At 36.4% G+C, this 27,998-nt stretch overlaps 1 protein-coding gene across 3 annotated transcripts in view; it reads left to right on the top strand.

The window, feature by feature from the left end:
* LOC150087817 (LIM homeobox transcription factor 1-beta) overlaps positions 1-27,998 on the top strand; it is a 256,436-nt gene that overhangs the window by 210,131 nt on the left and 18,307 nt on the right. For 2 of the 3 annotated variants that reach the window (XM_090370443.1, XM_090370441.1), the window contains exons 6-7: positions 9,541-9,618; positions 19,219-19,378. In XM_090370443.1, the coding sequence (XP_090226569.1) occupies positions 9,541-9,618; positions 19,219-19,378 (238 nt within the window). The remainder of the gene's footprint in view (positions 1-9,540; positions 9,619-19,218; positions 19,379-27,998) is intronic. The other variant, XM_090370442.1, reaches the window with a different exon arrangement.

Genomic DNA, 27,998 nt, shown 5'->3' with positions numbered 1-27,998 from the left:
CATTTCTTATCGCGGAGTAGGTCACGTGCAGTTTATAAAAGGTTCAGAATCGAGGCAATGGATACCTGGCTATATTGGAAGGAAAATTGCTGCCAAACATTAGAGACCATTTCAACCTGCCAAGTAACTGTATCTTTTAGGACGACTCTGCTCCTTGTCATTGGGCGAAAAGTGTAAGTAGGCACTTCTGTAGTTACTTTAGCTTCATTTCTGCACTAGAGGTTCGATAGTAATGTTTTTACATTTGTATAGGTGAAAAAATGGTTGGAGGAACGGCCCATTACATCTGCTAGCTGGCCAGGAAACAGCCCGGACCTGAATCCTATAGAGAACTGCTGGCATCGTGCGGAATCTGCAGTTGCCAGAAAGAAACGAAAGACCCTTCGTGAACTTGAGGAAGCCATAATTTGTGTTTGGAACCACGAACTATCAGTTGATTATCTTCAGAAATTGATTTTGTCAATGCCTCGACGGTGTGCTGCTGTCATCAGGGCCAGAGGTGGTTCAACTAAATATTAATTTGCACCTGGTGAACTTTTCATTTTGTTTTCCATTTAAAATGAGAAAATGAAGCAAAGTGAAGGCTTCTGATAACATTTCAGCAATAATTGTCGTGTTTACCAAAACTGTTGTATAAAGGTTGCAAATGCTCATTTTGGAATATTTTGAGAGCACCTGTCAAATATTACTTAGCTTTGCCTTCACTATTAATAAATATCTTTTGTTTATATTTCTATTTGTGATGCTAGCCATTAATGTAACATACCATTGCGAAAAAGGGTTAGAAATGTGAAATTCCTAGGTGATGCACTTTCTTTGAACACCAGTGTATATAACAACTACATCTATGAGGATCCTATGGTAGCTGAGAGTAACAGCAAGAGCTTCGTATGCTAATACTTGTGGGAGTGCAGAGATCTTTTTTTTTTTGTACTACCATGGTAACTTATGGAAGTCGACTATCTGTTCTTAACTAATCTGTGGTTACATCTAACCTTTTCAAAAGTGTGGCATAAAATTCCTCAAATAAAAAAAGACTCAATGACGAATAACGTGCTAAAAACATATAGTGACAAAACTATAAATTCTAGGTCCTTCTAACGCAGACTGCAGAAAGGCTCCACATGATCTTTAACAGCTAAATCAAACCAGACGTTCACCCCCTACAGCGACGGACCTGTCGGTAGTGTGGTTGTTTCGCCACTGAAATGGTACTGTAAATTGTAATTGGCTCCGCCTGTTGAAAAGCTAAAGAAACCAAACATTTTCAAGTTACGGGTTACCCCAGCGATAGCTCATATACCTCCAAGTAAACTTCGTAAATTGCGTGAGTGTTCTCTGGTTGGTTTGCCTGTTTTTCTAGGTGAAAACACCGAGTTTCGAGGAAAAGAAACCTTGCTCTCCCCTCGTAAGATCTATCACGGCAAAAAAAAAAAAAAAAAAAGTCATGAAAGTTCCTAGCGTCAGGGTATCCGAAACTAAGCCTTTTCCACGTGGCGTGGAAATACGGTGATTATAACCACAATCACTGTGCAACCTGCGAAAGTTACGTTGACCTAATTCTTGTCTTGTTCAATATTTGCATAATATTTGCAGACTCATCAGTGACAAGGCAATTGGTAAATCGTGTAACGTTTTCCTTAGTGCTTGCCACGCTGTTATACTTGTAAAGCTTGGCTGAGTTGTAACTGCACAAGCAATGACAGTTATATCCGTCGACGGAGTTTCCATTTCATCGATGTGCTCTTCAGTAGCAGGCATATTCGATGCAGTAGATGTTGTTCATCCACTTCAGAAGAGCTGCTAGACTTCCTGTTCCCTTGAATCTCTTAACTATTCAGGATAACTCAAATCGTGGTATTGATCCTGTTCTTTCTCTCAATGTGTCTTTCGCGTGTCGAACTTTCTTAGCAAACTTGAAGCACAGCCTAATCAGAAAAGCTTGGTAGGGGCGAATAACATAATGATAAATGGAAAATGAATGATCGACATGCCTTTTAAAATAATCTGTATGCGCCAACTTTGTCAACAAGCAATGCTCTCTCTCTTCATACGATATTTGAAAACAAAGTTTTGATTCAAAATTATTGACTGATAAGTTTCTTGTTTGCCATTAACGCATCGCACAGCGCCAGCCGTGGTAGGAATCAAAGCAGATCTCAGTGGCATATCAGAGAGCTTCTTATCCTCTTTCTTCTTCTTACTTTGCCCAGCGATTGACAGTGCTTCAGTCCACAGTATCATCTCTGAAAACATCCTTTAACTTTTTTGTGGCCATCACGGCTAGCAAAGGTTACGATGATTGTCCTTCCACACCATGTAGAAAAGTAATTTTGTCCCATGTAGGCGGAAGGAACTTCTATAGCCTTTTTCCATACCCGGGCTAAGAGAGACTCGAGCGAGGGTTATCTGTTTTTTCCCCTCTCGGAAACAAGATTTTTTATCTAGCAAAACGGGTAAATCAATCAAAGACTACATTGTTGCCTCGTAAGCCATACTTGCCTTAGCCAAAATTTCAAGCGGCCAAACAACAAACCCACTGTTTGCGATTGTCAACTGACTCGTTCTTCCTTGTCAAAAATTACAGCTCTTAGAGAAGCTCATCACTAATTCACTCATCACCGATTGCTCTTGTATCAATACTTTTCGAAACTACATATAGAAAAAAAAGTTTAGCATACAGTCTCTCTCTCCGGTAGTAATATGTTTCTAATTACTTGGAAGAGGTGGGTCTACGTGATTGTCCATTATTATGTTAATGAATTTATAGACACTACACTTTCATATCACGTGGTAGATTAAGTAATTTATTATCGAAATGATGCAATTCAAAGGAATTGAAATCAGAAGACCGAAACGTAGCCATAAATTGTTTAAGTGGCATTGAGGTGGTTCAATTCCTTTAAGTTGTAACATTTCAATGATAAATTACTTAAAGTACCACATGTTTATGAACTCATTAAGATAGTAACATGTTTTTTAAAAAAATGTGAGATGCTGCTTTTAGGGAAACCTCAATATGCGTTAGGAATTATTAGTACCAGTATTAGCCATATAGTGAAATGAAGCCACACTTTTGCTGCACCGGCCAAAAAAAAAAAAGAAAACATAGATAAGAAAATACAAATGAGTTCACTCCTAACGAAAGTAACTAGCCAGTTGACCTTTCAGGTTCTTCCCACTGTCAGTCTCGACTATCAGTATTATCAGTGGCAGATGAAACTAGAAGAGAAATGACGGGTGGCTGAGTGCAGTGGCATATCCCCTTAAGAAGTCTTTACGTGATCTCTATGCGACAAAATTTCGAATATGCGATTCTCTTGTAGCAAACGAAACATCCTCCTTTTTCAGTCACCACGAACCAAAATATCAACTTAAAAACCTGTGTTATAAACTAGTTCACGTTAAATTAACCTTGACTCGCATTTACAACAACGGCTTCCTTCGTATTTCGCAGCACTGAACTGACCTGTTGGCAATACTTCCATCTTGTGAGATATTTGTTCAAACCTTCCTTTGTTGAGATCACATCTAAATCAGTGATGAATTCGAGTGTTCATACTAGTCTTTGGAAAGCATTCCAGGAAGTCAACAACTTGTTTGGATTCAAACGGACACACTGAGATAACTATGATAATTTTTTAAAAAAAAGTATCGCAAATTTCTAGAGTTAGTCCAGTATTTGGTGCACACCATGAGATATCGTTCAATGGTTCCTCAAAAAAACCACAATTTCATGTAGACAGTTGCTGCTTCTATATTGTTTCCGGTATTGACGTAACGGTTAAAATCTTTCGCTGAATATTTATTTAAACTTCAGTCATATCAAATGGCATTTGCATGAATTGTTTAATATGAGTTCGTTACTGTCTGTGATATAAATAAGACTGATCTTGACTGGTTTGAATTAAGAAGTTGTTAGGGAATAAATTATGTTTAAATTAATACAAATTTCGAACGATGGCCTAACCGGTCAGGTGTTTACAAGTCCCCTATTCCACTAGTTCCGGTTGATCTGCAGTTGATCGCTATGCTAATAGCGATCAACTGCAGATCAACCGGAACTGATAATGCTAATAGCGATCAACAGTTTCTACATACTACTGAGGAGAGGAAGAGGTGAGGGATACTGTAGGTAGGCATTTTGTGGCTTCAGTCAATACACGGCGCATGGATTAAGAAAGATGAGAATGAACGTTTATTTCGCCACTGGCACAAATGGACTACTGTCCAGTGACATGGCAGGCGCACAATCACCACACATCGATCGGGCCATGCAAAAATGCATTGATAGTTTCTTTCCATTCGAACAGGTGCACCACCATTTGGATCATTGTAACCATTTCAGGACTTACAATATGCTTGAGGTCATTAAAATGCCGATCGAACATACGAAGGAGAGGTGCGGCGAGGGATTTAATTTGATTAAGTGAACAGTTGAAAGAGGTGAGGGAGGGATATGTAGGCAGATTGAAAGTTAATGTCTTCAGTTAATTAAAACTTAGGTTTGCGGCGATGATGGTCAAATTGTAAAAGATTCGATTCGTTTAAATAATATGAAATGCTTGCACCTCCAGTTTTATTTGTGAGCCAAGAAACTCGATTTCGGTATTGCAACTCTTCTCGTTTTAAAAGAAATGAATTAACTTAACTTGTCTCGGTGAAATTGCAAGCATCTCAGCCTGACTACCTGAATTTCTTCCAATAATCAACAACTCGCTGGAAAAAAGAAAACTTCCTACAATCTAGTCTAAATCTCTTTCCCCGTAATTTGAATTTATGATCCCTAGTTCTGGGATTCTTTATAACACCTCTCCCAGAGCCTTATAAACCTCAATCATGTCCCCTGTAAGGTGACCTCAATCAGGTCCCCTGTAAGGTTTCCAAGCTCTTTAGCCCACTTAATCAAAGTCTTTCCTCGTACGGTCGCCCTTTTCCCGAGCTCACCATGCAAGTTGACCGTCTTTGGCCCCTTTCAAGAAGCTCAATATCTTTTTTCAAATGAGGTTTCCATACCCGGACACAATATTACAAATCCAGTCTTACAATTATCTTATACAGTGGGATTATGACTTCCTTATCTCTACAGGATATTGTTAGATAAATCATTATAAGACACCATGGTCGCCATATGTATATACACGGCCCTACCATCAATATCCGGACACCTCCTACCTTTAGACAAAAAAGAGCTTTTATTGTGTCATTTAATATTTTGTGCTGAAACCTTTTGCTTTTATGACGGTCTTCAATCTTCGCAGCATACTCTCAACCAGCTTTTTATAAATGTCAAGTGATGTGTTCCTCCACTCAGCCTTTAACACAGCCACCAGTTCAGCCTTGTTCTTTGGGCGATCTCGACGTGCACATACCCGACGATCCAATACATCCCAAAGGTGCTCGATAGGGCTCAGATCAAGACTCTGGGCTGGCCAATCCAACTCTCCACACCTATGTCCTCAAACCACTCTGTTACGACTCGAGCAGTATGGTACGGCGCGTTGTCTTGCTGATACAGGTATGGGCCTTTCCCGAAGTATTGCCATAATGTTGGAAGTGCATAATTGTCCAGGATGTCCTGGTATTGCACAGCATTCATGGTTTTGTCGATAACGACTAATGGATCCAAGCCAAACCAGGAAAGGAGCCCCAAACCATGATGCTGCCTCCACCAAACTTCATTGTTAGAAGGATACAGTCAGGAAGGAACTGTTCCCCTGGCATTGACCACACCAGGTTCGCACTCTGCCAGCCATCAGACTGGCAGATTGCGAACCTGGACTCGTCTGTCCATAGGACTGTTTTCCACTGCTCTACAGTCCAGGAGTCGCGCTCCTTACACTATGTTAATCGGCGGCTAACATTTGTTGAGGTGATCAATTCTGTTGAACGTGTCATGTCCAATTTTGCAATTGTCTGTTTGAAGCCCAGTGTTCATATTTATATGCAGGTTCTGTGACGTGTTGCATGCATAGAACCTGTTTCCCCATGGAGGGATGTCCGAATATTAATGGTAGGGCAGTGTGTGTATATATATATATATATATATAAAAGTTTGTAGGTAGAGAGAATGGGTATGGAATAGGTAAAGGTAAAGGGCTAACGGAACTGAAATTGTAACTACGGAGAACAAGGAAGGGGAAGAAGGTAATAGTACTTAATGCTGTGTATCCTATGATTTCAACGCCTTCTTTAAGGGCCAGCTGCCGAAGTCAAAGGAAAAGACAGCAAGAAGTAAGGCCTCTGCTTCTTACATGAAATATATGCAGTACATGGTAGATTTGAAAAGCCGGTATGGAAGACAAGGGTTAAAATTTATATTATAAGGCATACATATATTTTGTGGCTGACCCGACAGAGGCGGAATGCATGCAAAGAGAAAGGTTAAAATGAAAGAGGATAACTTACAGAGGTCGAGTTGGTATACGACTGGAGAGAGAGAGAGAGAGAGAGAGAGAGTCTGCACTGCAGTGGAGGGTCACAAAAAAGTTTCAAATAAGTCTGATCTAAAGTATTTATGGTATATGCTAGCGACTCCATGTGTAAGATAAAAAACAAGAAATCAGAAACAGTAATTTAAGGAAATAATCAAATTTAACTTAAAATACACTAGCTACCCCACGTGTCAGAAATTTGAAACTGTAAGTTAGAGAAAATAGTCAAAATTTAAATAAAAAATTTTAATTAAAATTATTAATGTATATTGGAGGTAGGTATTAAACACATGAAATAGTACATCACAGGATAAAAAGGAATAACAATCTTACAAAGTATAGGTAAATAGTCGCTAAACTTTGTTTAGGCAAAAAAGTGTGAGTTACAGCAGAATAGGAGCATCTCGATATTGCGTTTGGTAAACTGGCTCACGAGAAATAAAAATATAGAATGGTAGGAAAGTGTAAAGAATACGGAAGAAGACGAAAACAGTTGGCGCTTGTGCAGTCCCGGGTTGCTATTCTCGTTCCTATAGTAGGACCGAACATGTGCACAATCTATTTCTGTCTTTTTCCGTATTCTTTACGCTTCCTTACCATTCTATATATATATAAAACCGGAATCTTACTCTGGACGCTGCTGCTAATTTCTTTGTTTGAAGTAGAAAACGACTTGTTCTTGCCCTCAATTGTTTCAAAACATCCCAAATCTGGGCGGATATGGCACGTTAATCAGATTATTCTCCTCAAAACATTTCTCTACCGACTATGCTTTGTGAACCAGAGTGAAACTCTGTAATGCTGATATAAATATGGCCGCTCTCCAAAGAATTAACCACAATGCTGATAAGCCAAAATTGTTCAGACTCAAAGCCACCCGAGAATTATCTCATCTACCCCTATATTATATTATTTTCATAAATTGACCTCTTTCGTGTGTCAATTTTCGTATATCTCTAGTAGAGTTGCCTGTTTTGCTGGATGATAAACCCGAGTTTCTTGGGAAGAAACCTTGCTATCCTCGCCTGAGACCGCCATGCAGCATGGAGTCAAAAAAGCCCTTAAAAGTTCCTCGCGTCACTGATGGGATTCGAACCTGGGCCTTTTTTAGCGAAGCCTAATCATGGCTTCGCTAGCAACCAGTGGACAAAGTCAAAAGCACATAAAGCAGACTCATGCCATTGCTGTACCACGCTGAACTTTATTGTTAATGCAGTACAATCTGGGTGAGACCATTCATTAGGCATATGACACAGCTGGGTTGCGACCATCTGATGCTTGGACTGTAGAGCGATTAACACATGTTACATTCGGTCACTGTAATATCCAATACTTCTATTCTCTGCATCAAGATAGGCCCAAACGCACTGATGAGTGAGATCATTTACTTAGCAGCTGCAAGATCATGATAATCCTTTCAGTGAAGTGTTTATCTAATGGCTGCTAGTCCCAAATCAATCCCAGTCTTGTCAATTGTTTCTGCAGTCGGTTCATTAAAGATGCCTCTGCGTTTTCCCCTCATCTCTCGATATGCATTCGGAGGGGCATCATTAACGGTGGTTTAGTTGGCCCACCAACTAGAATTCTGCCTGCCGTTGGCGTGCGATGTTCCAACAGTCGATTGATTTTGGGTGCCTACTCTTTCTGCATCTAGCGAAAGATCGCAGAATGAGTAGGTTTCTGCTTTCTGTATATGTCCACTATGTGAAAACCTACTACATAACTCTTGTGAGGAGAAATCTAGATCTTTTTCTCGTCTCATTCTGCTTCATCTACACGTCATTGACCGTGGTTCAAATCTAAGACCACAAAACACGGTAATGTATTTTCTATCTTCTAAACTCCTCTGATCTTCCATGGCCGTCCCAAAGATAACCAGAAAAAAATTGTTGTTGCCTCTCATGATGCGATATCTGGAATTAACCATTACTTCGTAGAGGAAAAGGGTTCCCAAAACATTTTGGCGAATTGTCGGTGTGTTAGTGAAGAACTGGCTACCGTATCAACTTAGATTTCCTCGGGATTTATCAATCTATTAATTAATCGAATGGGAAAATGCAATTTCCCCATTCGATTAATTTAAAATTTAGAATTAGGAGGATATATTCAATTCCAGAACAATTTTTCGAGAATTCGAGAAGAACCCATTTAAGGAACTATAAAAAACTACAGCAAACGAGAATTAAAAATATTTGGTTGGATACTGCATCCTAACAAAAACTAAGACACTTCCTTAATTATAGCAAGTCATGCTTCGTGTTCTTTCAGAGAGAGGGTTTTCAACCCACCAAAAAATCTGCCTTGCCAGTCATACAGGTTTCTAGAAGAAGAGTTACTGACCTGTTGTGTTAGTTTGATCCATATAATATGCCCTAATATAGTAACGAAGCTTAATACAGTATTAAGATTTCGCAAGTTTTTTTATGTGAATTTATTCCAAAACTGAACTCTGGTAGAGGACAAGGTTGGTATCAATCCCTAATATCGTACACTATCATAGACAAAACCCGAAATATTATTATTACTTTCGAAAACAAATCGTTGCTTTTATTTGCAAAGGCCATTAAAAACTTTAGATATATTATTAAAAAAATAGTATTTACGACACGAGGTTAGAATAAGAAGTCACACATTTTCAAAGCGAGCACAGTTTCTTCAAGATCATATTCGATGTTATCTGAGTAAAATTAAATATTACAAGCAGAGAGGATTTCATTTTATACACGGAAGCTTTGCAAAAATTACAAGAAATGATCAAAGGTTTTTAATGGTTTTTAAATGGAAAGCTGTCATTGTGCTAAGAGGATTTAGCTCATACAATCACTGAATTTTGCTACTCTGTTCGTAATAAGTGTCTAAGAAAGATGTTATTTACTGAAAGTTTTATCAGTTTCTCTGTCATTTATTAGAGGTAAGTCATAATTATTCTTTAGTTTTGTATTTTATGCAGTTTTTTATCACCATCAAGTTTAGTTAGTTTGATTACTACTGCTGTGTGCTAACTATTGTCAGCCGGTCCGTGTTTTGAAAATTATTGCTAAATTAATCAACAATATTTGACTTGAAGCCCACTGCCATTACTTATCTATCTGTTTATCATTGGTAGGTAAGAGAGTCTCTTGCTAAAGAAACTGGGCTGAGCGTAAGAATCGTACAGGTGTGGTTCCAAAACCAGAGGGCGAAGGTAAAAAAAAAACTTACCCGTAAACTTTTATTTTTGGGATATAATAAACACATCTTAGCATGTCTAGATGACATTTTTGTTTCTTATTTCCCCTATACTTCGTTTATTAACGTTTCCACAACTGTTTCCAGAAGTAAACCAATAATTTTCTTTGCTCGGACCAGCTGTAATAGATTTTTTTTTTGGTTTCATGCATGGTTCCTATTAAACATAAACTGCTTGGGAATTTATGTTTTGCACCTTAATTTTTTGCATGTTTTGTGTTTAAGGTTAAGCTGCTAAAACGTCACGTTTAATATTTTTGCTAGTGCTAATGTTTTAAAATGCTTTTTTTTTTGTTTCCATTTTTAATGAATTCTTTTCATTTTCTTAAAAATGCAAATAAAAGTTCTGTTATGGAAATTTAATAGTCTTTGGCGAAATATTTAATTTAAATTTGACAGCTTACTTTATTTTTCATTTAGTTTTTCATGGCTAGAAATTCTCTATATACAAAATTCCTTTCTTATTTAAAACATCTGCCTTCTTTCCAGGAAGCGCAATATTCACCAAAGTACTCTGGAAACAGTGGCTAAACTAAATGGTTTATACTTGTCTTTTTAAGGTATGCGCGAAATAATTTAGATCTAACTTCTCTGCTTTCGCTTATAGCAGGGACTTTATTACCTTAATTACCACTACTGTAATCTAAATTGCGCTTATGACAACTCCAAACAAATAGCTGACAGATAAGTGACCCAGCTTCATGGTTATTAAACTTATTTCTAATAAAACTACTTGAAAGTCTAAAGTTTGCACAATTTCCCTGTATATAATGAACACCTTAAAACATACTTTCTTTGCTTATTTGTGTATTAACTTTTTAAATGCATAAATGAGTTAAAATAATGTGGTTCTTGATGTGACAGCGGCTAACACATTTTCAACTACTAATACTATTTAAGAGTATTATATCAATGAAAACAAAACATTCTCTCTCTCTATGTTTCTCTTTCTCCTAAGACAAAAAAGAAACATCTCAATTATTTTATGGAAATATATGTCATACAGCCGTAGAACTACCCATATTGTTATGATTGTGCCCATTTTTATTCTTAATTTCTGTTTAATTTTATTCATGTGTATTGTTATTTTATTCATGTCAGATCAGAACAAAATTTGCCCTCCCTAATTAAAAAAATAAATAAATAACTTTATTGTCAATAATTATACTCCATTATAAGCTACTTTTTGAGCTTTCATAGTCTGGCTATGAAAATGCTAGCTTTCCTGAAAATTATGGCAATTCCACTAATTACTTTTCATTTATGCATTAATAGGGGTTGGTCCCCCTCGAAGTACTTATCAATGTGTAAAGATGGTAATTGGTTTTATAGATTTTTATATCTATATATCTTAGTTAAAGTGAGGGGGAAAAATAGAGAGTGATAGAAGGGGGAGAAGGTTACAAAATATGCATAATAAGCGATAAATAATAACAAAATTGATAAAATAATTACAAAATAAGGATGTTGCCACACAACTTAAAAACCGGCATCTCGTCAGGTGTTAACAGCCAGGATTTCAAGCAAAATACACTTAGCGACAATATTAACAGAACAAAATGTTTTTGTTTTTCATGAATTAGGAAGATATTGTGAATTGTATCGCCGAAGGCGAATATTTGATATAATAGGCATCTAGGTATTCAAATACCGAGTATCCAATAGAAATCGATCTACCAACTTACATAGCCGCATATTATGCAAATTATTCATGCCTATAAAAACGGGTTTCGACCGCATCACTTCATTCCCGCTTTTTGGCTTGCTCAGTGGGATAACCACATATACAGCACTCAGGATGGCAAATCATCTTCGTTTAGATGATTCTTTGAGATGGTGGGCCGTTGGACGACTTTAAGCCATGCAGTCGCAGGCAGAAGTGGTATATTCTATTAATGTGTCACGCAGTGTCGTCTCGACAATATAAAAGCAGTTTCAGGAAACGAATCATTACAAAAGCTGACCAACGTCGCCCGAGGAATACCAGAACAGACCTCTATCTGGCTCTACCAACAAGACAGAACCTTAAGATCTCCTGTCATCAACTGTCTCTTTGGGGTTGCCGCGGCCACAGATGAAAACATTTTCAACCGGACTGTGTTAAGAAGACAATTCAAGTGGTCTCTACGCAAGGAAGCCAGTGGTTTATATTCCACCACCTCAGAGCTCGTCGAAAGTGGTGCCATCAACATGTTATTTGGAGCCCTGTTAAATGGGGTACAGTTATGTTCTCTGATGGGTCCTGTTTTAGCCTACAAACAGATACTAGACGTTATTTCATCTGAAGACAACGAGAATGCGGTACCATCCCTCTAACACCAGAAAAAGGACACTTGCGGTGGAGTTGGTGTTCTCGTGTGGGGCGGAATAATGATCAATGGCCGCATCCCTCTTGATGTCTTTGATAGGGATATCGTAACCATGCGCAGGTTAGAATGGATCTTCGAACCCTATGTGCTACTTTTTAGGGGTGCGGTTGGCCCAGATTTTTTTTTTTTTTTTTTTTTTCATGCACGACAACACCACTGCACAGAGAGCTCAAGTGGTGGAGGAACATCTTGAAACTGAAGATATCCAGGGATTGCCATGGCCAGCACGATCGCCAGACTTAAATCCGATCAAACATGTGTGGGTCGCCCTTTGGCGTCGCATTGCACGCCAACAGCCAACTCCTCGGTCACTTGATGAGCTAAGGTCTGCGCTGGTGGAAGAATGGGATTTTTTGTCACAGAAGCTTATAGACACCCTTATATCAAGCATGGTTCGCCGCTGTCAGTCCTGTTTAGCCGTTGGAGGGTATCATACTATACGCCGTACTGATGTCATGTGATCATATTTTCGAGCATCTTGTATTGCCTTTTGTAAAGTGACCTTTTTGGTAATTCTTATAAATGTCCCTTATACCTGTCCGAACTTTTTCGCTGTCTCCTTTTCATAGTTATTCTATAGTACGCCACCATACCAAATCAAATTTTGCCCCGCTTCATCGAAAACACCACTTTTGTTACGTGTTCTGTTAATTTTGTCGAGCAGTGTAGCAACACATGTCTTCATTTATTATTACACATATTTTTGTTACCTTCTATCACTCTCTATCTTCCTAATTATTTTTCCGCCCTTTATTGCCCATGATCTACATAGGTTTAGTATTTGCTGCTTTTGACTGTCCTCGATTACTTCCTCTTTTTTCCATTTTTCTGCCTTCTTGTTTCCACTTTCTTGTTATTCAACATATATTTTAGTTAATGTGCATATATATAACATTTTATTAATCCTTTTTTCGGCTTATTTAATATGCATAGATTCAAGTTATTAATTATTGCGGGTTAACACGGTAGTATCAACTATATATCTTTGTTACTAGCTGGTGATTATATACACGTTTATAGCAATATCAAATTTAGGAATTAATAGCTGTTATACAAAGATAATATGTATGCACTTCGATCTCATAATGTTCAATTTCTGTAATGGTATTAGCAACCGATAATAGAATAATTTCTATCGCGATTGATAATAGCCATAATTACATTACATCGTACATAGGTATATTGCCTTCAACCTGTCCGTCCGTCCTCGTGTAATTATTCGACTCACAATGGACGGATTTTCATTAAATTTTATATTTGAGTCTTTTAAAAAGTCTAGCCGTCCTAAATTTCATTTTTAAAATCAGACAAAAAGAAATCTGACGATTATTATTTCAGTTTTTTTTTCCATACATATCACATCGTCTATCCATACTCTGTAAGTTGTAGCCGAGCACTAGATTTTATGTTTATTGGCATGCGCTGGTTGAAGAAATGATTGGGAACTGTGGCGGATGCGCAGAAACGAAATATTCTTGGTTCAAGCATAAAAGTCGTTGCTCTTTGAGAAGCTCACTATTTTATTATCAGTTCACCATATATATACATCATGAATTATGACTATTTACTTATTAAATTAATCACAGTAGAAAAGTGAAATACGTTTTCATTATTATAAAAATCCAGGAAGAAGCAAAGCGCATTGCGAAATCGTAGTATCGGCATACTACGATTCACGTACAGTTGCTATTTGTTCAATTTATTACAAAACGTTGGGCGAAAATCAAGTTGTGAGATATGTGTAGTGAAGAGAAAACGACCCTTTTATATATTATTAGTTAATCAATTAGTAATTAATTGCTAAAAATATAATTAGTTATTTACTTTTCACTTCTACTAATAACAGAAAAATAAATATTTCCATTAATTTGAGAAATCTAACACGCCTGAAATGTAACACACTTGCGTACATTACCTAACTTCTTTTTAAAATATTTCTATTTTATTTTTATTATTATTTATTCGGCTTTTTAGTACAGGGATACGCAAGGTGTCTTCTAATTACAGTTATTTTGTTTCACATTAGAATTTTATTTAAGACGAGAAGTTTATTTGATAATATCTGCTCTTTAATTGATTCACTGTTATTTTTTATCAGTTGTAACACATATGAATGCAACATTTCAGCGATAATAATCATAATCTTAATTGTTTTCGAGATATAAAAGCTGTATAGAATTAATAATTATGTCCACAAGTCTAAGATACGAAAAAGGTCTAAACAAGTGCATGCATATTTTTAGACCTTTATCGTATTCAACCATTCTTAATAGTTGTTGATCATGCTAGTAATTTCGTTAACTGGTGGAAGAACATGGTTCCTTTAATTCATCATTTTATATTTCAATCACAGATTTGCATGCCATTCAAACTGATGGATATATCCATCAATTTAAAAGATTTAGAGGGCCAGTACAATGGTTTGAGGAGAATAATATTTAAAACTTGTCATTTCCAATAAGTTCAAGCAAAGAACTAGCCGCAACCTTACTAAAAGAGTGAATCGGAATTCCAGTCTCCACATACCAAGAACTTGCAGAAACTGTAAATATGTTACGAAAATCCAGAAAATTTTTAAAGGATTTCTTGAAATTTCCTACGTTATCCAGTCATCGGGTTCGGTTAGGTTAGTTTAGAATAATTACCACCTGATGATGTACTTACCACACGCTTATCAATTTAGTTTGCTTTATTTTTAAATTTAATTTGAGATCATCTTCTCACCCATGGATAGAAAAATGCTAGCAGTTATACGTCAATAACAAGTTGTTTATCACGTTACAATCATGAATAAGACTCAAAAGACAAACCATCAGTGAATAATATTATAAATAAATAAAATTAATTAATAAATTTCAAAAGTTGATAGTATTGGAAGGAAACACGTACGTGAAAACTAAACTAAAGAAAACACCGACTGAAAGTTATGAGTTGTTACATCAAGTTTATGGGAAGATACTATGTCAAGTGATCGCGTGTTTGAATGGCTTGAAAGATTTTTAGAAAGAAGAGAGAATGTGGAAGACGATGAACGACCAGGCCGTCCAGTATCCGTGAAAATTTATTCAAATGTGGACACCGGGTAAGGACAGTGATTACAAGTGATCGTTAGTTAAGAGTTAAAATGGTTGCATCAGAACTCAGTACGGACAAAGAAACAGTTACAAATTTTAACTGAAACTTTAAGCGTGAGAAAACTGTGTGAAAAGATGCTGCTAAAAATTTTGAATGAAAATGAAAGAATTAGAAGACTCCAAGTTTGTATAGATGTTTTGGAAAAAAATTGAAGGAGATCAAGACTTTTTGAATACTGTAATGACACTGGTGTTCAAAGAAAGTGCATCACCCCTTAAAATTGTAACTGTCGTCCGAATAACGTAAGTATATTGCAATATTTCTTACAGATTGCATCAGATAAGATTGACACGCGTAGGTGATGACGTAATATTCCATCAGCTGTTACTTTCAGCTATATGGATAAGCACCCTCTGCAAGAGTTGCAGTCATTCCTTGCTTGTGTCAGGATGGCGAGTTACGTGCAGTTGATGCCACGAAGAAAGAGTGCTATTGTTGCTTTACGTGAGGAAGAATGTTCTTCCCGTCATATTGTTTATAGAGTGTCTATCTTGCAATCAGTCGACAGTGAGTAGATTTCTTTCCAAACTCAAAAATACTGGTTCTGCTGATAGGAAAAAAGGAACCGGACGCAAACAAATCTCTATGCCAAAACAGAACCGCGTTTTGAAGCGCTTATGCCTTAAATACCGTAAAGTTTCTTCGTCTAAACTGAAAAGAGAATGGGAAGAACATACAGGAGTGGTAGCAAGTGCAGTAACAGTCAGAAGATGCCGCTTAAAAAATGGACTTGTAGCCAGTTGTCCTAAGAAGAAGCCCGATTGATTTGGTGTGAGGAGCATGTCAAATAGAACCCCGAGCACTGGAAGTCAGTTATTTTCTCGGATGAGAAGAAATTCAACCTGCATGCCTCTGATGGGAGACAAACGATTCGCCGTAGACGTGGTGAACAATACTATCCAGACTCTATGATGTCTATAGTGAAATTCCCTACCAGCCAAATGATATGGGGGATGCATTTCGTATCGCGAAGTAGGTCCCCTGCAGTTTATAAAAGTTTCCGTAATCGGGGCAATGGATACCTGGCTATATTGGAAGGAAAATTGTTGCCAACCATTAGAGACCATTTCAACCTGCCAAGTAACGGCATCTTTCAGGACGACTCTGCTCCTTGTCACTGGGCGAAAAGTGTAAGTAGGCACTTCTGTAGTTACTTTAGCTTCATTTCTGCATTAGAGGTTCAACAGTAATGTGTTTACATTTGTTATAGGTGAAAAAAAGGTTGGAAGAACGGTCCATTACAATTCTTAGCAGACCATGAAGCAGCCTGGACCTGAATCCTATAGAGAACTGTTGGCATCGTGCGGAATCTGCAGTTGCCAGAAAGAAACCAAAGACCCTTCGTGAACTTGAGGAAGCCATAATTGGTGTTTGGAACCACGAACTATCAGTTGATTATCTTCAGAAATTGATCTTGTCAATGCCTCGACGGTGTGCTGCTGTCATCAGGGCCAGAGACGGTTCAACTTAATATTAATTTGCACCTGGTGAACTTTTCATTTTGTTTTCCATTTAAAATGATAAACTGAAGCAAACTGAGGGCTTCTGATAACATTTCAGCCATAATTGTCGTATTTACCAAAACTGTTGTATAAAGGTTGCAAATGCTCATTTTGGAATATTTTGAGAGCACTTGTCAAATATTACTCAGCTTTGCCTTAACTATTAATAAATATCTTTTGTTTATATTTCTATTTGTGATGCTAGTCATTAATATAACAAACCATCGTGAAAAAGGTTCAGAAATGTGAAATTCCTAGGTGATATTCTTTCTTTGAACACCAGTGTACTTGTGATGAAAGTTGTCTATTCCAGTACGAACCAGAAACTAAAATACGGTCAATGCCAATGGAAGACACAACAATCACCCAACCAAAAAAAAAGTAAGAATGTAAAAATCAAAAATGAAAACCATGATTCTTGTTTTCTTCGATATTAAAAGGAATTATTATGGCTGAATACGTCCCACCAAATGTGCAGTGTCAATCAAACACATTACATTGAAGTTTTGACAAGGCTGAGTGAAAAAAATTCTAAGGAAGAAATCTGAATTAAGGAAGGATGGTTGGATGCTTCATCAAGGTAATGCTCCAGCACAGAACGCATGCTCTCTGTTCGTCAGTATCTGGCCAAAAAACAAATCCCCCGTGTATATACACCCTACTCGTCAGGCTAGCCTTGTTACTTTTTTCTTTTCCCTAAACTGAAAAGTGTACTTAAGGGAACCCTTTTCTGTCCATTGAAGACATTCACAAAAAAAAAAAAAAAAAAAAAAAAGCCGAAGTGTTCAAAGTTTCTTACAGAAGATGACTTCCAGAAATTTTTCGCTGCTTGGAAGAAACATATGGAACAGTGTGTGCAAGCTCATTGCAATTATTTTGAGTGAATAGCCACACCTTGTGTGAGATACACGTTAGATTTTGAAATGTTCTTCTGTAAATAGCTGATTTGGCACGGTGGTCCCCACTACTCTTCCGTCGAATACTACCATGTTGTCAATATCGAGGGCATCAAAAATGTGTTAAAAAAAGCTTGCTTAGGGTTATGTAATGTTGTGAAGGAATTCATTCACATGAGATGATGCCGCTGCGCAACGGAAGTTGTGCAGTGGCATCATTCGCAACGAGTTGCCTATTTCATTATGCCTCGAATAAGTAACGCTGAGAATAAATAATAGTCTTTTCTACTTGAGAAGCGTTACTTATTCGAGGTATAATGAGAAAGGCAACTTATTGCGAATGATGTCGCTGCACTACTTCGGTTATGCAGTAGATGTTATGTAATTATGCCATTTCACAACTGATGCTATTACACTAACTTATATGACAGTAAACTCTTCTCGCAGCCTGAGGCTTTTAAGCCCTAACTCCTATGCGTATTATCTAGTTTTTTTTTTTTTTTTTAATTTATTTCTAAATGTATAGCAGCAACTTTAGTTGGTCTTCTGAAAATCTGATGTATTGCTTCTACCCATGAAGTCAGAACCTGGTGTGTAACCTGAATAGGTTGATATTGGCTGAGGGAGTATAACCACACTGTCATCACTAAGCAAGAAATCTGGAGTTCTATTTTAAGTTGTGTTTTTTTTTTTTGTTTGTTTTATTTTCTAGTGGCAATCCTCAAGAGAAGATTCGTGCTTTTTATTCAGTGCCTTAGGTTGCTGTGCCAAGATCTCTCTAGGCATGCACGAGCTGAGGTCTGAAGTTTGGGCGGCCATTCACTTTTGTGTAAAACATCCTTTACCTCAGCGTGTTATTCTGGTACCCTGTGAGGAAATTCTCAAAGGTATTAGCAATTCTGTTAATACCTTCAAGTATCATCTAAAAACAATTTATTGTTTCATGGCTTTCGTTGTGCAATGCTAAATCATTAATCTTTTTTTCTAGACGTTGTACCCAGTTCTTTTCTTTGGAGGTAATATGTTTTAAAAATTAATTATCTCGCCAATCTGCGACGAAAGGTAACAAGCCTAACTTTATGCAATGTTTAAACTAAATCAGATTATGAAATAATAGTATCTTTGCTCACTCTTCAGTAAATAGAGTTGGACGCAATTCTAATTAGAATCAACCGTTCTACGTATACTTCAAATACAGGTCACTACGAGATAGCAATCAACGAACACCTTTAACAAGCAGCCTTAATTATACTCGGAACTACAATCCTCCACCACCAGTCATGAGGCATTACTAGCATGATTGAAAGATCGTATGATTCCCAAATACTCATTTTGGGTCTGTACTCATCTTTTAGTGCCTTGCATGAAAGCTAATTAGCAAAAAAGTGACATTTAATGAGGGATATACATAAAAAAGATAATTAAGTATTGCAGCTTAAATCAAGTGATAAAGTTAACATTATGTTGCACCGCAGTTTTATGTTACCAACAAAGTAGTAGTGTGTGTTCATCCAGCGAATATTTCAATTCACGCTAATTATAAAAGATACTATTCATTCAAATTACAAGTTGCCTATAATGAGTGTAATGGTAACAATTTTCGTAGGATAAGGATACCAATCTCTAACTTCGTGTATGTGGTGTTCCCCTTTAGCTAAAGAAGTTACAACGCAAACAGCAACAACTGCAGCAACAGCAGAACCAGAAACAGGGAGACAGCCAACAAAACGGGGGAACGACAGCAGATCTTAACAGTCCCGGTAAGGAAGGCAAAAAAACAGAAGACTTGGGTCATGGAGATCCTGGCGATTACTGTAAGCACAGTTTCAAAGTTCCAGTTATTTATAATTAAAATATTTTAGATATCAAACACGAAATAACATTAATTCTCGTATAATAATCTAGTTAGTATTCCATTTATGATGTTAATCAAGATATTAACCACATACCTTGAGTGAAGTCATATTGCATACATTATACCATCCGTGTAACATGACCAAGTATCGTATAAAATGTCAATATAATGCATACTGAACTGTCTGTTTACAAACCGGTAGCTCAGTACGCATTCGACGTTTTGTTTTCTTATACAAAATGCAACTGTTTAATTCCCACGTTGTTTCTGGTGCTAGGGATGGCTCCCTTTTCCTTGTGGATGTAGAAGTAGTGGGGCAGGGCTATGACTTGGAGACCTCTCACAGACTGAAAACCAGATACTATGACCAGAACAATAGCCTTAAACAAATAATTGAAAATCATAATGGCAAAAGACCAATAGTTTCATCTGTGACAGTGTCCTACAGGGGTGTCTGATGAAGGTCATCTGCAGCCCTTTTAACATCTCTAGGGTTGACTGCATCAGACATTAAGATCATAGCAATCCGAGCTCTTCAAGGCTGGGGAGTTCATCAGCATATGGCTTCTGTTCATTCAGAATGATATCCCTTAACATGTAATGTGTTGGGCATATTGTTGGCATACCATAAGCCATCTTGTAATTATGGGAATCAAATAAATAAAATAAATAAATAAATAAATAAAATAATGCATGCTGAGCTGTCTGTTTACAAACCGGCAGTTCAATACGCATTCGGCTTTTTGTATTTTTTTTTTCTTGCTACAAATTGTAATTGTCTAATTCCCACGTTGTTTCATTGGTACATTTATTTGACTTAAATTCATTCGCAAATTTTACGCAGTTATGGATTAATCCAAATGTGGATACGGGTTTAATCTAAGTACAAGATCAGCATTAATTTTTTGATACAATAGTACAATAGACCGAAATCGAAACTGATGCACATCTCCCCCTTTCCAAGGTACAGCGCTGATTTCTCTCTCTCTCTCTCATAATCCCTATTATTCTGTTCCTATTAAAATATTTTGGCACTAAAAATTAAAAAATTAAAATGCTTAAATAATTTTAACATGAATTAAAATTTAATTTCTCGTAAAATTCCGAATTAAAATTTAATGTTTATCGGTTCATCTCCAACTTTAATTTTTGAACATCTACATTACGCTCTGTACATATACCGTCAGCAACAGTGTATAACAACGCACATACTGCTTTATTTTTCACTATTCTACACTTTGATTTGGTGTGTGAGGTTGACGGTGTAATAAAGCAGCAATTAACTCACTGAAGTAGTACAGAAAGTATATCAAGAAACTTCAGAGAATTATTAGTCTTCCTTCACGAAATTAAAGGTACATTTTACCCTATGGGGTTGACGTGCCTAGTTTTTAATTCTCCATTTCGATTTACATGCACACCATGATACTAAAAGAATAACTTAGGGCGATTTAAACTCACTTTAAAAAAAAATCATAGCTGTGATTCTGGTTTTATTAAGAGGAACACGGAGTAAGTAAAAATCCTAGGGAAGCGAGTTTTCAAACCCCTCCGTGTTTTTTTTTTTTTTTAAATAACTATACCAAAAAAAAGTGTCGATATCCCTGATTCTTCTTCTTCTTGTCCCCCCAGGGAGTTGAAACTGGCGGTATGACAATTATAACATCGCAGTAATCAGAAACTTTTATCAAATGAGTCATTAATTCCTTAAGTATACCGTACCGCTACCGCTACTTTGTGTTAACCCTCCGTAGCACCCTAGCCGGCATGATATATCGCCGACTGCCACTCGTTTGGAAAGGTCTAGGTTGGATTCCCGTCGACGACTGGAGGACTTCTAATGTCCTCTTTATTCGAGGTTGTAGGGTTTTCCTCGTGAATTATTCCAGGTTTTTCAGCTCACAAAATATGCAAATTAATCTGTGAAAACACACATTTCTATAGACATAATACACTTATGGTTATGAGTGCACGCGGACCGTTAATATAAATAAATAAAAGAATAAAACTACCCTGTATTGTAAGATGGAAGCCGTCCCAATGGTAATCGAGTTCTGCTGAAATCCTGCCAGCAAACGACTTCGTCCACTTGCTATATATTTCGTGTATTCCGAATCCTCACATCTTCAATGGTGTTTCATTAGAAGTTACATAAACAACATTCTTCACGAAGCCGCATCGTTTCACGTCGTCAAGTAATCTCGGCAGTCGTGGGACTAGGCCAGCATGACCCATCTATTTGCCAGAATAGCATTCATCAAAGAAATAACATATGTGCAGGAAGTTATATGACAAAGCTCTATCTTGTTTGAACAATATGTAGACATCCATATCGTCCGTACACGTCTCATTTATTTATTTCAATTCAAGATACAAAATCTTCCCCAGGACAGCATGACGCTAGTAAGGTCAACTGAGAACCCAGTTATCTTATAAGTAACGACAAAATTTTTACACAAAATCTGCATTAAAATTTACAATGATTATGGAAAGTTAATAATGATTAAACATGTACTTTTGGTAAAGTGAAACGGGGAAGATTACCTAATAAACGCTAATAATTAAAAAAACAAAAAATAAATCATAAAATATATATAACTGGTGACAAATAATAACACCTCTATACTACATGGCCAATCCCCTCGCTGCAGAATCCAGGACTTTGCTAATAACTATTTTATAATCAAAGAAATAAATAAACAAATAAAAGCTCTACCTATTTGGAATGCAATATCCCTTATCAGTATTATAGGATCCATTTATTTCGATCAGACCATCAGCACAAAACATTAGTTAGAATTTGAGTTCATGATTATCGATAAATTCCACAAACGGTTCAATTATAACGAATTGACAAAGGATAATTTCCAACATCATACACAAGTTTGACTGAAATTTTTTCGAGGTGGGCAGGTTGTATGACCATCCAGATTTGTTTCTGCGTGACTTTTTCCATTCTACCAGACATGTTAAAGAAAGAAAGGAAGAATATACGACTAACCTATATACTTAAAAAATCACACCATTAGATTTGGTTTTAGCACAGATATCGATTATTCATACCAACTTTTTATTTTAAAATACATCAAAATGTAGATAGTGCTAATTTTCGGTGGAGTAGTTCACAGAATAGTATGGAAGTTGAGTATACACCAAATACTTGATTTGGCTATGTCCTCATAATATAGAGGTTTATTTACAAGTTACGGTTAGAATTATACGTTTTAGGTGAGTTCGCATATATCTATATACACTGGTGTTCAAAGAAAGTGCATCACCTCTTAAAATTGTAATTGTCGTTCGAATAACGTAAGTATATAGCAATATTTCTTACAGATTGACACGCGTGGGCGATGATGTAATAATGCATCAACAATGATGTAATGATATAATACAGGGGTCCACAACCTTTTTCATCGGAGGGCCACATAGAAAATTCATAACAAATGGCGGGCCGGAGTCGGTGCAATTTTGACGACTAAAAACACTAAACCAAAAAACTCAATTTTAGCGACCTCACCAAGTCGAACGGGGTGTACAAGATAGAAAAACTATAAAAAAATTATAAACAAGAGATATTTATTGTCAATAAAGACATAGTCATTTTAAAAATCACAATTTTATTATTATAATCACATCTGATATTAGAAATAGAAAATCAATGAGATGTTTGTAGTTGTTTTGATTTAGCAATAATTGAAATGTTAGGTTTAATAGAAGTTTCCAATCTTAAAAAGTCTTGCAAATGTTCATCTGTCATTCTTGATCGATGTTTGGATTTTATATATTTCATTTTTGAATATGTTTGTTCACATAGGTAAGTGCTACCAAAAATAGAAATTATTCTTTCTCGCTAATTTTTTTAATTCTGGAAATTCATTTTCTGTCAAAGTTTTATAAAAGTTAATTAATGTTTCATTTTTCAATATTCAGGTTATCGTTACTTTGAAGATCTATGATTTCTAATTGTAGATCTTTATCTATTTGTGAAACATTTACATCAAATGGATTCTGAAATACAGACATACCTCGATTAACGAATAGGATGCGTTCCACGAAATTACTTCGTTAAGCGAAACTTCGTTTTCAGAGGTAAAAATACTATGGCCAGAATAGGGATACGTTCCTACGTAAAGAAAATGAAAAGCTTTTTTTCGAACAAAGAAAAGTGTTATTAAATAAACAGTCAACTTACATACAAAGTGAAATCACATTTTAAAATATGAGGTTAAAGTTGATTGTTTATGCTTTTTTTCTCTTTCATTTAACAATTGCCTATACGGAGTTATTGCATTTAACACTGATCGCTTAACTATAACACTTCTTCCTAAATCGGGATCATTTTCACTAAAAAAATTTAAAACGTTTTCAATGTCATTTAAGCACCTTTTTAAATCTTTGGTTGTTAACACTTTTTCGGCAGGAACTTCTTTAACTTCGCCTTCATTATCTTTGTCTTCGTTGCTAACAAGGTTTTCTAAATCTTCCACTGAAAAACCATCATCTTCTGCATTCAATAAATTTCTAACATCCTCTTCATCGACATTTTCGAAACCTATTGATTGAGCCATCTGGATAACTTCATTTCTAATTTCTTGGATGTTATTTTCTTCTTCTAGTACAACTTCTGGCCATATTTTGCGCCAAACTCCATTTAAGCATTTCTTAGTGACTTCTTTCCAAGAACTATCAATGTTTTCAATTGCGTTTTTAATGGTGTAGTTTTTCCAAAAAGTTTTAACTGTCATTTCCACTTTATCCTCTAGTTCAGTTAAATTGCTTAAAGTTCGACGCAGATAATAAGCTTTAAATTATGCTATTACTCCCTGATCCAATGGTTGAATCAGGGAAGTTGTGTTTGCTGGAAGAAACACAACTTTGACAGGAATGCATGTGTCCAACGTGTTAAGATCAGTAGGATGTCCCGGAGCATTGGCTAACAACAAAAGAGCTTTTTCTTCAAAGTTGTTTTTTTGACAATACCGTTTTACTCCAGGACAAAAGTGGTTAACAAACCAATCAGTAAATAACTCCTTGGTAACCCACGCTTTTCTATTTGCTTTCCATATTACAGGTAAATTCATTTTTATGTTACCTTTTAACGCCCTCTGATTTTCTGAATGGTAAACTAATAGCAATTTTAATTTATAATCGCCAGAGGCATTTGATCCAAAGAGTAACGTTAAACGGTCTTTGGCTGCTTTGAACCCAGCAGCTGATTTTTCTTCAATAGAAATGAAGCTTTTTGTTGGTAGCCGTTTCCAGAACAAACCGCTTTCGTCAACATTGAACACCAAATTTGGTGGAAAATTTTCACGTTCAATTATTTCCTTTAGTTTTTCTGGAAACTTATTTGCAGCTTCAACATCTGCACTTGCAGCTTCTCCTGTTAATTTTACACTATGAATCCTGGCCCGTTTTTTAAATTTCTCGAACCAACTACGAGAAGCCCCAAAGGTTTCCGTAATTTCTTCAGTTTGTTTAGATTTCAGGTGATTAAACAAAAATAATGCTTTTCTTGAATCACCATTTGACTTAAAGGCATATGACGTTGTGACATATCATCTATCCACAAACTTAACATTTTCTCCATTTTTTCTAAAATTGGATTCCTTAAGCGAGTTAATTTTGCCGCTGTAACATCTGTACAATTCTGAGCAGACTGTTTTATTTTTTCTGATTGACTTAGTATGGTTGTTAAAGTTGATTGCGCTAATCCTAAAGAATGTGCCACATCGGATTTTCTTTCGCCGCTTTTAACACGTCGTACGATATTTAGTTTAGTTTCCAAAGAAATTGCTTTTCTTTTCTTTGATTCTGACATTTTAATTAACTAAAACAAAAATATTTCTATTAAAATTTACATGCCCGCAGCTCGGGAGCACTCGGGAATACGTAACGAGTCGCCGTCAGTCACCAATCGGATGATTGTCGGGCGTTGGCCTTAAATTGGAATATTTTTTTATGTTAAATGGGGCTTGAAATTGCGGACTTCGTTATATCGAGGCTTCGTTATCAGAGGTAACGTTAACCGAGGTATGCCTGTAATGTAAATAATTTTCTATTGTTTTCGAAATCAACAAGTCGATCAACAAATGCTTCCATCAATAATTCAAGATTTCGGACAAAATTGTCGGTAGAAAAATCACAATTGGGCATATTATTATATGAATTTCACAACACAAAAAATGGGAACAATTATTTTGTTCAATTTGATTTTTGTATAATTTTGTCTGAAATGCTTTGAAGTTTTTTATTCAATGTATTCAAATGTTCACAAATATCTGTTAAAAATGCAAGTTCCCATAACCATTTAGAGTCTGTTAATTCTGGGACTGGTTTTAATTTTTCGTTCATGAATATGTCTACTTCGGTTCTGAGTTGAAAAAATCTTTTTAACACATTACCGCGACTCAACCATCGCACCTCCGTATGATACAACAAATCACCATATTCGCTTTCGATTTCTTCCAAGAAAATTTTAAACTGACGATGGTTCAGGCCATTTTTGCGTATAAAATTCCCAATGCTAATTATAGTCGACATGATTGAGTTCGAAGACAAATTTACTGCACAACGATTGTTGGTGAAAAACACAATGAAATTGCATAGGTCTTTCGATGTTTTTGGAATCAAAATATTTATTAACATGGCCGATGAAACCAATATTTTTTCCAACCATATTCTTTGCACCATCGGTCGTAATTGCTGTCAACAATTCCCAACCAAGCTGTAGGTCTTCAAAATATGTTTTGATACGCTATAAAATATGTTTTCACCAGAGGTTCTATTCTTCAAGCTTTCAAGTGCAGCCAGTTCTTCTGTGACTTCAAAATTTTGATTTATACCGCGTATGTAAATGAGTAACTGTGCTGTGTTGGTAATATCTTCACTTTCAATTGCAATCGAAAAATTTATAAAATCTGTAACTTTTTGTTTCAGTTGATCTTTAACATTAGCAGACAAGTCTTCGATTCTTCTTGCTAAAGTTGACCCTGATAAACTTATAGCAGCGAAGTGCTTAACCTGATCAGGGCATATTTCTTCTGCAATTGATAGGCACACCCTTTTCACAAACTCGCCATCAGTAAAAGCCCTCCCTTCTTCAGCAATGATTTGAGATGCTCGCAAACTAGCTCTAATTAAATTTAAATTCTGATTAGTGAAACATGTCATCTATTGTTGTTGCCTCTTGAAATCAAAGCTCAGCTCTTGTAATTTCTTGTTTCGCAACTCTCCTTGAAGTTTATCGTAAGTTGAGGCATGTTTTGTCGTATAATGCCGTTTCAAATTATATTCTTTCAACACAGAAACTGCTTTCTTACATAGAAGGCAGGTACATCGGTTATTGTCCCTTATAAAAAAATAATTAATCGACCAAAGTTCATTGAAGACACGACATTCGGAATCAATTTTTCTTTTCCTTGACATCTTGATTCGCTAAAATTAAAATTAAAAATTCAAAGTTAAATAAAATTAAAAATAATACGCATTTATACAAACAGCACTAATAAATTGTTGCGCATGATAATCGGTGCGGCGGCCCGACGACTACAGTCTGAATGAGAATAGCTGACCAGGAGAAAGATTAATACGCGTACTCGTCTTTACATTGCAAACTGCAAAGAACGCATTGCATAGAATTCTTTCACTAATACTTACTCGATTAATATTTAGATTAGTGTTTAGCAATTGTTTTAAAAGTCGCTTATTTTAACTTTACTATATCACTTTTTGACAACTCGTGTTCGCCGGAAATACTCGAGGCTATAAACTTAGAGCCTTGGGCACTCGCACTGTTGGGATTTCTGACATCGCAAGAAACACTGCTGCCAAGTGGAAGCGCACAGAGTTGCAACAATGTTACAAAATTATATTTGGAAGCATTGACATTATATTTTGATTAAAAATATCCTTATATACGATATGTAGCAACCAAAAAAGATTTCTATAGAATAAATTTCACGAGGCGGATGAAATAGTCATTCGGGCCGGATCCGGCCCGCGGGCCGTAGGTTGGTTACCCCTGATGTAATATAACAGCTTGTGTCAGGATGGCAAGTTACATGCAGTTGACGCCACGAAGAAAGATTGCTTTGTTGCTTTACGTGAGGATGGATGTTTTTCCCGTCATATTGCTTATATAAGGTCTTGTAATCAGTCGACAGTGAGTAGATTTCTTTCCAAACTCAATAACACTGGCTCTGCTAATAGGAAAAAAGGAACCGGACGCATACGAGTCTCTAAGCCAAAACAGGACCGCATTTTCAAGCGCTTGTGCCTTAAAAACCGTAAAGCTTCTTCGTCTGAGCTGAAAAGAGAATGGGAAGAACACACAGGAGTGGTAGCAAGTGCAGTAACAGTCAGAAGATGCCTCTTAAAAAATGGACTTGTAGCCCGTCGTCCTAAGAAGAAGCCCCTCCTCACACAAAAATTGAAAAAGCCCGTTTAATTTGGTGTAAGGAGCATGTCAAACGGATCCCCGAGCAGTGGAATCAGTTATTTTCTCCGATGAGAAGAAATTCAACGTGCATGGGTCTGATGGGAGACAAACGATTCGCCGTAGACGTGGTGAAAAA

This window comes from Mastigoproctus giganteus, chromosome 3, assembly GCF_048544385.1.
Source record: "Mastigoproctus giganteus isolate SK-2022 chromosome 3, ASM4854438v1, whole genome shotgun sequence".
Classification (NCBI taxonomy): domain Eukaryota; kingdom Metazoa; phylum Arthropoda; class Arachnida; order Uropygi; family Thelyphonidae; genus Mastigoproctus; species Mastigoproctus giganteus.
The sequence above is the reverse complement of the archived record's forward strand: the minus strand, read 5'-3'. Positions and strand labels throughout refer to the sequence as shown.